The sequence below is a fragment of the Plectropomus leopardus genome, chromosome 7 (assembly GCF_026936395.1).
Source record: "Plectropomus leopardus strain MGB_pleo_1.0 chromosome 7, ASM2693639v1, whole genome shotgun sequence".
In the NCBI taxonomy this organism is placed as follows: Eukaryota; Metazoa; Chordata; class Actinopteri; order Perciformes; family Serranidae; genus Plectropomus; species Plectropomus leopardus.
Window position 1 is genome coordinate 19,708,497 of NC_142182.1, and position 12,577 is coordinate 19,721,073.

General features: G+C 40.5%; 1 protein-coding gene across 1 annotated transcript; it reads left to right on the top strand.

The window, feature by feature from the left end:
* The first annotated feature begins 137 nt into the window (after nucleotides 1-137).
* Nucleotides 138-5,936, top strand: tmem231 (transmembrane protein 231). The gene is made up of 7 exons (XM_042495495.2): nucleotides 138-1,222; nucleotides 1,306-1,472; nucleotides 1,740-1,868; nucleotides 2,840-2,983; nucleotides 3,865-3,946; nucleotides 4,170-4,275; nucleotides 5,772-5,936. The coding sequence occupies exons 1-7, from the start codon at nucleotides 1,084-1,086 to the stop codon at nucleotides 5,932-5,934; spliced, it is 930 nt and encodes a 309-aa protein (XP_042351429.2). The 5' UTR covers nucleotides 138-1,083; the 3' UTR covers nucleotides 5,935-5,936.
* Nucleotides 5,937-12,577: the final 6,641 nt, after the last annotated feature.

Consider the following 12,577-nt stretch of genomic DNA (forward strand, 5'->3'; position numbering starts at 1 on the left):
GTCTGACAGGGGAGGTGGTGATGATGCTGCCTTCAGGTGCTCTTGGAAATAATCGGTCCGTCAATTGAGCCCTCAAAAAATAATAAAAAATAATTAAATTTTTTTTAATGAAATTATGATACTATGTAAATAGCACATTTAAAAGCAGTTATTTAACAAACAAATCAAAGGCACGTACTCGGAGTATAATAAAAAAAAACATCAACAAACATGCCAAACAGAGAAAGGTCTAGAACAGTCAAATAAAAAAGCAAGAACAAAATGCGCATGCATAAGATCTACAGGAATAAAGCAAATAAAACGAATAACAGTGATAAAACAGGCGGATCTTGAAATGCAGTTTAAGTACTCAATGATTAAAGGTTTAGAGAGTATAAGAATAAGTGCAATAAAATACGATGAAAATAATAGTAATAAAAAGAAAAAATATAAAAAAGACGACATCACATCAGTGGGGATAAAACAAAGATAAGCAGATAAAATAGACGGATAAGAGGTAGATGTACAAGTGAATAAATTAAAACATGAAAAGATGCTGAGTACAGGACATTAGAGTATGGAGTCAAATTGTGGAATTTTCTGGATAATTACTTCAAATGCAGCTTAAATATTGTTTAGTTTAAAACACACACACACACACACACACACACACACACACACACACACGACTAAAAACACCGCGAATATTACAAATTTAGGCGGACAGGGTGTGGGGTAACCGTGCGTGGAAACTACATCAGAATAGTTGTTCCTCTTCGTCTTACTGTCATGAGGTTTCTTGAATGCAGCACGAGGGCTTCCACTGCAGCCATGGTAACCGTGACGCTAAGCTAACATGGCGCGTTGCGTGGTGCTACACTAGCTACGGGGCTAATGTAAATAGCATGTTTATACGCTACGTTTTACCAAAAATACGCTCTCTTTTACTCAGCGAGGGTTGTTTTCCGTTTGTTTGCCAGTTTGTTGTATGTGAGCGTTTACTCTGGGTAGTTATTCGGGCGTATCCCCTCCGGGAGCATTAACAAACTTTAGATAGCTAGTGGGCTAATTTAACACCAGTGAACGTTATTTATATCATTTCATATGGCTTTCTATGAAGTCTACTCTCACCCGGCTTTAATTCGGTACAAAACGAGTATTTGCACGAAAGCTACTCTGTTTCTGGTTGCTGTTTTGTGCCTTACCTACATCCCACCCCTGCTCGTTGCCTACAGGAGCCAAGGTAAGTGTGATATCGACACTAATGCTTGCTAAACTGTTAGACCACTGCTTCTGTGACTATTGCTGAGTATCATGTTATTCTAGGTTTTTGGATAAAAAGAGGTACTTATGAGGAACAGCCGATTGTGAGGTTCCAGTACCAGTCTTTGCTGGTGGCAGCAACCAGTACTCAGGGAGACTACGTCGCCTGGAGCACTTTCCCCCATCTCAACAACATGCTGGGGACAAACCTCCGGATCCCTGCTGTCTCTGTAAGAACAGATTCACCGCAGTTCTCTTAACTGTACAGCAATGTCCCCTGTCCTGTTGTGCCTGCTTGGGTTTGCCCGTGTTTACATAATGACCTCATTACATATTTCTGTTTTAATACTGTACTTTCAATACAATATTGTAACAAAGTGTTACTTTGTTCCATTACACCACTGAGTACAGTGTGTTTAAGAAATCAGTTATCAGATGAGCAAATTACTAACTACTATGTGTTTTCTTTTAACTGTGTTGGTGAACACATTCTACAGGTAAGAGAAGAGGACCAGAACCAGGATGGGAAGATGGACCTCCTGATATTTCAGCTGCAGCTACCTCTAAAACCTGACGAACAGGTGTACAGTGTCCAACTGCTGCTCACCTTCAGCTACAAGCTATTTGTATGTATTCCACTAAAGTACCTGTGAGACATATGTATACATCGATTAGCCAAACGTTTAAGGCACTGACTGGTGAAGTGAAAAACATTGATCATTTCGTTATCACGCAATGTTCTGCTGGGAAACCTTGGGTCCTGGCATTCATGTGGATGCCACTTGACACGTACCACCCACCCAAACACTGTTGCAGACCAGGTGCGCTTCCTCATGGCAACGTCACTCCCAGATGGCATTGACCCTTTAGCTGGAAATTAACCATACAACTACTGCTCAGGAATGGTTTAAGGGATGTGACAAAGAGCTCAAGGCATCGACCTGACTTCCAAAGTCTCCAGACCTCAATCTGATCAAACATTAGTGGGAATTGCTGGTGCTCCACCTCACAACTGTTCCCAAAAAATGTTTTTTTTTCTGAATTAGTCTTTGTAAATTATTTTTCTCCCTAAATTTTTTTTTCTTGTCATATAATTTTTGGCCATCCTGGTCAAATGTTTTATTACAGTTCACATTATTCTATTTTCATACTCAATTAGTGTAAATTTTAAGTTCAGAGACAAATATGTTGTATCCTCATATGCATAGTGCTAGAGGCAAATAACACTTCTTTTTATGAACACTTGTATACTTTATATATCAGTGTGAACTGGAGCCAGTGCCATTATCTCTTTCATTCTTCCTGCTATAAAGGGAATAACTGCATGTTTATGGCTCCATTATGAGCTGTTTTACAGTAATTGATGTCTATCGAATATAACACACTGATAAACAGCCGTTTTACTATTCAGAAAATTATGTCTATCGAATATAACACATTGATAAATTAACTATCACCCTTGTAAAGCAACAGATCGCTTTCTGTGTGTATACCACCATGGCAGCACAGCCTGCTAACTACAGTATGACACCAGGTTTATGCAGACTAGTTTTAGTCAGTTCACCAACAAAAGCATATTCCTCCTTTGTTTTCCCAGCGCATGTCCACAGTGGTGATGCAGAGCCTGGCTTATGTACAGCACTCTTCCTCTGTCCCTGGAGCTAAGGTGTTCATCAGCGGAGACCTGAAGCTACAGCAGAGGACACCGCTGCCTCACCGGGGACTGTACAACATCTACAATGTGAGAGCACACAGACCTATTGTCTTTCTCTCTGGCCACCTGTTTTCTCCTTTTCCCTTTCACATTAAGATGTAGTCTATCAAAGTAGAGCAGACTGGGCCACCCATGAATGACATGGAAATATATTCTGACACTGATTGTCAGATTGAGTGTTGCTTGTTGTACTGACAGAGACAGAGTGTTTCTGAATGCAGGTCAAGCTGCTAAATCAGCTTCCGAACAGGATATGTTTTAGGAAGGGAGAGGAAAATCTTACCAAACACACACTGCACTTTGTGATTTTGCAAAGGCATGCTGGTCACACATGCACAGTCAGTGGTGAATGAAATACCTGAAAGCACAGATATCTTACCAGAAATGCCTTTGGTAGACGTTGAAGTCACCTATTAGAATATTACTTGTGAAAAAGTCTTAAATTATCTGCTGTTCACTTAATTAGCAAAAATAATAATAAAATAAATAATATAATTAAGTAATGACACAAAGTATTATTACTTAGTGACGTTCCACCACTGCATACACAATACACATATCTTTAATGTCAGTGTGACTTTCAGTGGATATCTTTGATGTCCGTTGCAAATATACATCATATTAGAAATATGAGAAAAAAAAAACGCTCCCTGAGAACATTTCTACGTTTTTTTTCTGTGTCAAAGCAATCCAGACCTGACACCGCTCTTGTACTTAAATTGCATATATCCCTCTCTTAACCCAGCATTCGCCTACCCACATTCATTTCAGCCCTCATAACAATCACGGAAAAAATTCAGTATTTCATTGCAACATAGAACCACATGTAGTGCTACCACATACAGAGAGATGTGACTGGAACAGAGGATCAACATTTGTATGTTTTTTTTTTCTCTACTGATGCAAAGGTGTCAGTGATCGATGGCTCCAGCCCCTTTGCAAGCGCGTATGACCTTGACAACATAATTAGGAGCTACCAGGAAAGAAACTGTAAGTTGACAAAGGCTCTTACATTGTTTGCTTGCTTTTATTACTTCTGAGTAAAGGGTGTGACTAAAACTAAAATCAACTCAAGCTGAACCACCATCTTTGAGTGTGATTTAAGCCTTGCATATTACTTGCACTGCATTATGCATATTATGCAAAATGTGGATATTGTAAAATATTACAACCCTCACTTCTCTTCCTCTGTTTTTTTCCTTTTCCACCTCAGTGACCACAGTACTGTCCTGTCCCATGCCAGTGTGGACTGTGGGACGAGCGGCAGGCTCTCCCTTTCAGCTTAATGCTGAAATCCGGTACCCTTTGGAGGTCATTAGATATCCTTTAAGAAATGCAGGAATGTGTATTCTTTTAATAAACACTCTGTAGTGACACTTCACTTTAACCCCTCAATTTTGTGCCTATTATGAGTAATATAAATGTTGATTTAGTGGTTTATAACACACAAAAATGTCCTAATGACTTTTTACAGCTAAGTTATAACGTTTTTATTGATGTAAAATATTTATTCAGAATTATAATCTATGTTTTACTAAAGACTGTTTGAAACTTGACAACATAAGCACTTAAGCCCCTTTGTATTTCCTGTTGAAAGTTTTTCCGGTATATATGAATGAGATTAAATGACAGGAAGTAAACATGGACCCAAACTGTTGCCTACAGTGCAATTCCAGTGAAATGTTCATTAATTACTTGTTTATAGACCAGTCTCCACTTCTAGGTGCTCACAGGAACGGTTATTGATGCTGATAAATACATAAATAAAGACAAATCTACCTACAACTAAATTATAGTGTGTTATAAACCATATTAAATGTTTATATACTATATACTATTCTATGCTGCTTATAAAAGCTAAGTATGGGCTTAAATAAGGGATGTAACAGTGTTATTATAGCTATATTCTTCTTAAATATTTGTATTTAGATTTATCCATGTACAAGATTTAGATTAACCTGTGTTAATCATATCTACTCCTACATCTTTCTACCACAGGTCATGATGTGGTGCATATTATATTGTCAGGATAGCATCTGTCTGTCTGTGTACACACTGTAAATCAATAACAGCACATGAAACTCATCCCTACAGGACATTTTACTGTTGAGAGGGTAATCTGAATATTATATTGCATGTAATGCCAAACATTTGTTTCTCAATGGAAAAAAAAACTGATAATATATCCATCTTTTTTTAGAAAACAGAAAAACTAATAGTATAATTTAATAAAATTGAAACGATCGGCATGACAAAAGTTTTTTTTTTTTTAATGAGGTGAACAGACCCTTTAAGCCACACACTTGGGGTGTGAGAAAAAATCGATATACTTGAGTATCACGTTATTATGTTTTGTGATACTGTATAAATAAAAAACCCCAAGATTTTATTACTAATTTACGTGCAAAGAATCTATCGAGAGCCATTTGACTTGTTCACGCAAACAAAACAACACATTGCTAGCTTAAACACAAAGAACATGGGCTTATGAAACAGGCAGCATTATAAAGTGTGCACAGCTGGCTCCTAAGATAAGATTTTATTAAAAATCCCATTATATCCCCTCGCTTAAAGTTTTGCAATATATTGAATCGTTACACTGGTATCATGATACGTATCGCATCGCCAGATCCTTGCCAATATACAATCCTGTTTGCAAGCTATTCATACATTCTGTGTTGTCCCTCACTGTCCTCAAAAGAAATTCTTCATCAAAACAAATTGAACTACATCCACATACAGTGGTAAACAAAACACGTTTGGCTTGTACTATGAAGTTTTCGTCAGCATTTCTACCTTAACCATGTCCTTCCACCTATCGTCCTGGCTTCTGGGAAACCATCAAATTTGCCTGGATTCAATATGTCAGTGTCCTGCTTATCTTCCTCTGGGTCTTTGAACGCATTCAGAGATTTGTTTTTCAGAACCAGGTTCTCACCACCGTACCCATACCAGTGGGGAAACCTCACCAGTCATGATGCAGTGGTTGCTCTTTGACCTCCAGGTACACAAGAACCACCAGGCTGCATTTTTCAGACTCGCAAACACGGATACTCTTTGAAATGTAAGACCTAATTAATGACTGTTTGAGATCTAGGGAATAGCCATTAGGTCAGTTTTGCAATTACCTTTTTCTGTACAGGTTTTTATGCAGGCCCTCCTCTACAGGAAGTGCAAGAGTTCTTGTCCTGGAAAATGCATTTCTTCTTCTGCTGCTCTTTTAAGCAATGGATTTTATTTTAGAAAATATTAATACATTTTCTATATTGTTATTATTTGTATGTTTATGACAATTTGTGACAGTAACTAAAGCAATTCTTTGTTGTTGAGCTGTTTCGTTTTTGCATTGCAAATAACTTTAGGTGATGAATAATAAATGATTTGTACATTTTAACATTTTAAATCTGATTCTACCCCAAAGCTTTCATTTACTGTAATCTTTGAAGTATTTTTGGGGAGTGAAAAGTTTCATTTGAAAGCAACAGCAGTAAAAATGTTCTGACTACTTTTAATAATGAGAAGAATGGTTATTGTTGCACAGTACTAGCAAAAAAGGCAGAAGAATGGGCCTTGGAGTTTTTCTGTCCGCAGTCCTGTCTTAACCCTTAAGGCATATTAATATGTGACTAATGAAGGTTCCACTATACCACAGCAGGATACACCTGAGCAACAGTGTGGCATGTAACATATTCATCGCCAGCCTTTTCTAAACAATAACAATGGCATTACATGACAGTAACCATCATTTACCTTCTCCGTTTTGTCGCTGCTGATCTTGTCCTCTGCGCAGAGGTTAAGGATCTCCCGAATTTCACTTTCCTAATATGCGGGCATTCATGTGTGCTGTTGCTCTTCTCTGAGTTAGCTGCTAACAGCTATTAGCTGCTTTTTAGCTGCTAGCTGCTCCTGTGGTGGGTCACAAGCATACCACGCTGTCAAAACGTCACACCTGTCCTGTACCTGTTAATTCCTCTGTCTCAAAGGTCGGACAAATCTGCCCCCGTTCTGCGATCGTATGTTTTATACAGAGCGCGAGGCTACATTTCCACCTTGAACAGGCTACATTTTAGCCTGATAAAATCATCCTGATAACATGAGCTCAACATTGTGTTTCTGTCGTTGACAACAATGAGTACTGAAACATGAATATACATGGATATGTATTTTTTAATTTTTACTGCCCATGAAATTGTACTGTTCTCAGTGGGAGCATAATCTGCAGTACCAAAGAGACAAGAGTCATGGTTTTCATTTACTCTCTGACTCACCGTCCCGGGAGATGTTTGTTAGTATTTGATCGTGTCCATGATCAGTTTGTTGTCTCTCTCTCTCTCTCTCTCTGTCTGTGTAGGCTATGTGTAGTTCTGGACCTGTACCATTACATTAGGTCATTTAAGCCACTGAGTCCGCCAGTTCAGGGTGGACCAGACTGTTTAGTAAGAGTCCCACCCAGTTAGCTCAGCTACACTACCTAAAGTTCTCATCTGCTGTTAAAACGTTTACACAGCCAAATTGCAGCCATCCTCATGTGGACTGATACTGTCTAAGTGCAGCTACACATGGAGGTTGTACTACTGAGTATTTTAAGGTTGTATGTTATTATGTTTTTAAGATTCATGCTTGTATTTGGGGTTTTTACTAGAACATGTTTACAAAATGTTAAAAAAACGCTTATCATAATTATATACTGTCTGCATGAACACACCTGTATTCACCCTCTGTCTGAGATGCTCAGTTAAAGCGCCTGTCTGTTGAAGCCCCCCCACCCTGAAAAGTCCAGTATGCTCTGATTGGTCAGCGTTTAGGGTCCTCCACATCTGCATAATAGAGCCATTACAGACACTTTTACACAGGTTGTGAGTGACACAGAGCACTGTATTCTTTTTTTCTCTGTCTTTTTTCTTTGTCTTTTTTTTTTTACACTTCACTGTCTGTTTCAAACTGATTCCACACCAGTGCCCTGAGGCACTCCTCTCTCTCCGTCCAGCAGGCACTTACTGGTGACCAAAGAGCTTTGGCTTTGGCCGCAGAGAGCACAGGGACAGGATATGAGTCTGGTTTATACAGGAACCAGGTGCATCCTTTTCTCAGTGTTGTTATTTTTCTCGGGATGAAGCTTGTGATCAATATCTCTCCCTTCCAGTTCATTCACCAAGGCCCAAGAGAGCTAAACTCAGGTCCATTTTACTCATTTCTTACACATACATTAATCATCACACATTTCTGCAGTATCATCTGATCTTATTTCAGAGCCATAACAAAGTTACCTACTTAAAAAGAAGAGAGGGCGTCTCTAGGAATTTAGCTGGTTTATAGTGGGAAGGCGTAGTAGGAGAGTGGTGTTTCCATCAAAGAAAACGCGATTTATTTGGCTGTGGTCTGTAATAGCAATACAAATAACAATCAGTATAGCAAACACCATACATAATATGCGGCATAATAACATAACTAAGGTTATAAAGGACTGTATTCATTACTCAAATATCATATGGATCATATTGTGGTGGTTTGTGTTCTTTTTGGAGGGCTTGTGACTGTTTTGTATGGGTGCTTGGCATGTCTCCTTCTTTTCTGCTGTGTTTCAGAGGCTGGGCATGGCTTCCGGGTGCTGGAGCTTACTGCACACTTCCTCACCTGCTCCTCATCAGCAATCAACCCTCTGCAGCATATATACCTCGGCTTCACTCCTGTTCAGCGCCAGATTGTCTTTCAACCTCACCCGTGGTATATCGACCGTCTCTCATGAGATTTTCCTGTGCTTCTCGAAACTTTTCGACTCAGATGTGCTCATTGTGCCTTTTTTTGTGCTTGCTTGCAGTGCTTACCTTCCCAGAGCTCCAGCGCCTCGCCACCCAGCCCCCACACCTTTGTGTTCAGTCACGCGCCTCCCTCACCCTCTTGGATCTCCACCACTCCACGCTTCCCCAGCTCCACCGTTACCTCCAGCCTTACCAGCCCTCACGCTTCACGCGCTTCACCATACCTCCAGCCATTCCAGCCTCCTCCACCATCTCAGTCCCTGGATCCCTTACCTCGACCCCCATTCCCTCCCTCAACCCTCAATTAACATTAAAACCGTTTTTAATTGATATTTCAAGCCCTGTCTGTGTTTGCTCTTCGGTCCTCCTCTTGTTCACGGTGCACCATACTGCAACAGAACAATCTGGCCAAGAATGGACCCAGCGAATCCAGACTCCATTAAGGACGCCCTTTCAAGCCAAGGAACCCCTTATTGGCCGCCATGATGACATGATGCGTGAAGTTATGGAAACCCTGCAAAATTTAAATGGTCACATCTCCAATATCACCACTCAGCTCGCCCAACTATCCATCCACTCAGCTGCTTCTAGTGCAGCCAACCCGGTGAATAACCCACCTGATTTGGTTATACCATCTCCCCTTCCCCACCCTGCAAGAAAGCTCTTTGTTCCTCCACCTGAACTGTGTTGGGGATTTGGGTTCATGTGGCCGTTTCTTGCTTCAGTGTTTGTTAGTTTTTGAACAGCAGCCCTCTAGTTATCCTTCTGATAAATCTCAGGCAGCATATGTGATGAACTTGTTACAGGATAAAGCCGCTCGGTGGGCTACCGCATTGTGGGAGAGGGGTTCCCCGTTTTTTTCATTCTTTCGCGGATTTTCCTACAGAGCTCCGCAGGGGCTTATAATTGAAGAATTAAAAGATGGATTGGCATCCCGTGATGGGCCCACATCACTTGAAAATTTGATTTCTCTCGCCATTGGAATTGATAATTGTCTCAGAGAAAGAAATAGAGACAGAGTTGGGAGATCCCGCAGATTTGCCTCACTTCCCACTCTACATCCCCCTTCCACAGCTCCTAGTGCCACTCAATCTCCGTCCCAGCTTCAAGTGCCCCCCACTGTCCCGGAGGAACCTATGCAGTTAGGTCGTGCCTGGCTTACCCCCGCGGAACATCGACATCGGTTGGACAAGAACCTGTGCATCTACTGTGGCCAAGCTTGACACTACTTGGCTAACTGTCTGCCATTGCTAAAAGGAAAGGCTCATCGGTAAAGGAGTGCGCACTTGTGAGCCAAACTTCCTCCTCCTCTAGCTCTCCCCCTCGCATTTCCCTGCCCACCATTATAAAGTGTTCCACTCATTCCCTCCAATCACAGGTACTGATTGATTCTGGGGTGGACGACAATTTCATTCATAACTCTGGTTAGTAAATTTGCCATTTTCCTAATAATTGTAAGGTGCAGCCCTAATCTGGTGTTCTGCCAACTGTCCCTTCAAGTGAGGAGCCATGGCCTCAAAGGCCTCACCTAGCTCTCGGGCCCCACCGACGAAGATTGTTCCGTTATCGGACAGGAGCTCGAAAGGTTTGCCTCTTCTGGCGATGAAAGGCCGTAGAGACATCAGAAAGCCGTCAGCGTCGAGGCTCTCCATGAGGTCTAGATATACACAACGGGTTGTCCTGCACTTGAAGACAATGCCCTAACGTTTCTCTGTTCGACGTCCAATCTTCACTGTGAAGGGGCCAAGACAATTGACTCCAGTCGAATGAAAGCGTGACAGTGGACGTCTGGAGCAGGTTTAAGGCTTGCTGATCTTGCTTCGATCGGGTCACCTGCCTCTCGCTTGTGTAAGGCAGTGTATCAATCTGCCAAAGACGTTCAGCGTTCTTGAAGAGTTCACAGGTAGGTGAGACTGTCACTGTGAACAGGCACTGCTGCTCGGATGCAGGAACTTGGTTGATACTGGTGGGACTTTGAAATGACCAGCGGAGCTGGGTTTGGACTTCGATGGGTCCCCCTATTGGGCCCAGCTACACTGTTGGAGAGGATAGGAATGTTCTGATAGTCCCAGGTTGTCAGCCGTGAATGCCTGGCGTATGTGATACTTCTCTTCAGGTTTGGGCAGGGAAGACACGAAAAAGGCGACTGGCGCACCGTGAAGCTGCATGACATTTTGGTGTGGTGAACAGTTCTAAGGGTAAGTGTTTCAAGCTGTGCGGGGAGGTTCAGGCGTTGCACAGCATGTGGGAAGATGATGCTTCGCTCCGAGCCGTCGTCTAGTACTGCATAGGTCTCCAGTACTCTGTCTTGATTATGGAGTGAAACTTTCACAGCCTTCGGAATCACCTTGGGTGATCTTTTTGGTGTATCCCGACACACCTTCGCAGTAGGAGCGGTCATCATCAGCACACTTTTCTGAGTCTGCTTTTTAAGTTATAATGGCATAGGTCCTGGCCTCCCGAGAGAATTCAGTTTTATATGCTATTTTGAATGTTGAACAGTTATTATCTATTTATTTCCATGCAGAAACATTAGAGCATAAAGGTTTTCTTTGTTTAAGCAATCATGCCTGTCAACTGTAACCAGATTTGCATAATATGTCACTTCAGATAAATAGTACAGGCCTGAACACAGAAATCATTGGACTCCTAAAATACATCCTTTCTTTGAACGAAAATCTTCTTTACTGATATCAACCTACCTCTTGGCTAGTAGCATAACTGAAAAAAGCTGGTCACTACGTTATTATTTAGGTTTAAAGCCATTTCCAGCTCCCTCCCTCTTTTTCTTCTTTCTTTCTCTTCTGGCATCCTGATTAATGTGCAGGTCCTGGCATTGCAAAGAAATTCACTCATTGTAAGTAAAAAATATTTTTTTATCTTTATTTTGACACTTGTATTCTCCTTTTCCCACTTTCTTTCCTTAGCACTGATTGCTTTCTTTCACTCATTGTTCACTCCTCATTGAGTTCACCTCTGCACACCCTTTCACTCACTTTTTCATGATCATCACATTGGACAGCAGAGCGTGAGTTTCTGTCTCCTTAGTTTATCCTGTGTATGATTAGTTTAACTGAGAACATTATTTATCCCTGTTAATATTGACATTTGTTTAATTTGATTCATGTTCTATTTTTTTTATTGGTTTCTTTCAGATTTAAAACCCATGTGTGTTTGCTCCTCACTTTATGTTGGAATTTCTTTATTTTGGAAAAAAAAACTTTTGTGTGCTGAAAAGTAAAATTTCAAGGCTGATAGTACACCTCCCCTTCTGAACCTCCTCCTTAACACTTCGTCAGCTAATAGTTGGTGTTGGGAAGATTACTTTTCAAATGTAATAGGCTCCGGATTAGTAGTTACCCTATGAAAAATGTAATAAGTTATGTAACTATTTCAATTGCTTCATCAAAATAATGTTACTTATTATATTTGGTTACTTTTTGATTGGTTATCTGACAAATGTTAAAAACTGGGCTATAAAACTGAAAATGTCTGAGAGTCGGCTTTGCCAAAAATAGGCATCCGCACATGACAAAAGATTCAAGGCAACAAAAAAAATTGTTTGATTCAACAAATAAACTTTTTACTAAATAATTGATTTGAATTTAAACTTTTTATAACCGCCAACATTTTGATTAGTAATTAATTTTACTGCATATTATTTTCTCAGTAACTACAATTGATTGCAAACATAGTTTTATTTGTTGTATTTCAATGACACACAGCCTAACTAGTTCCATGTAACAAGTTAGTCCCAACACTAATATTTTAGATAAGTGGATGTTTCTGGCCATCTGTGTGTTTTTTTCCCCTTGCAATGGTTAAAGACTACATACCAAAACGTCTTTCCCACTGCCCAAAA

Bases quoted from the DNA above. Each gene is read 5' to 3' on its own strand.
- tmem231 (XM_042495495.2), top strand. From the start codon at position 1,084: ATGGCTTTCTATGAAGTCTACTCTCACCCGGCTTTAATTCGGTACAAA. The intron at 1,473-1,739 runs GTAAGAACAGAT...CACATTCTACAG, and splicing joins TCCGGATCCCTGCTGTCTCT to GTAAGAGAAGAGGACCAGAA. The intron at 2,984-3,864 runs GTGAGAGCACAC...ACTGATGCAAAG, and splicing joins GACTGTACAACATCTACAAT to GTGTCAGTGATCGATGGCTC.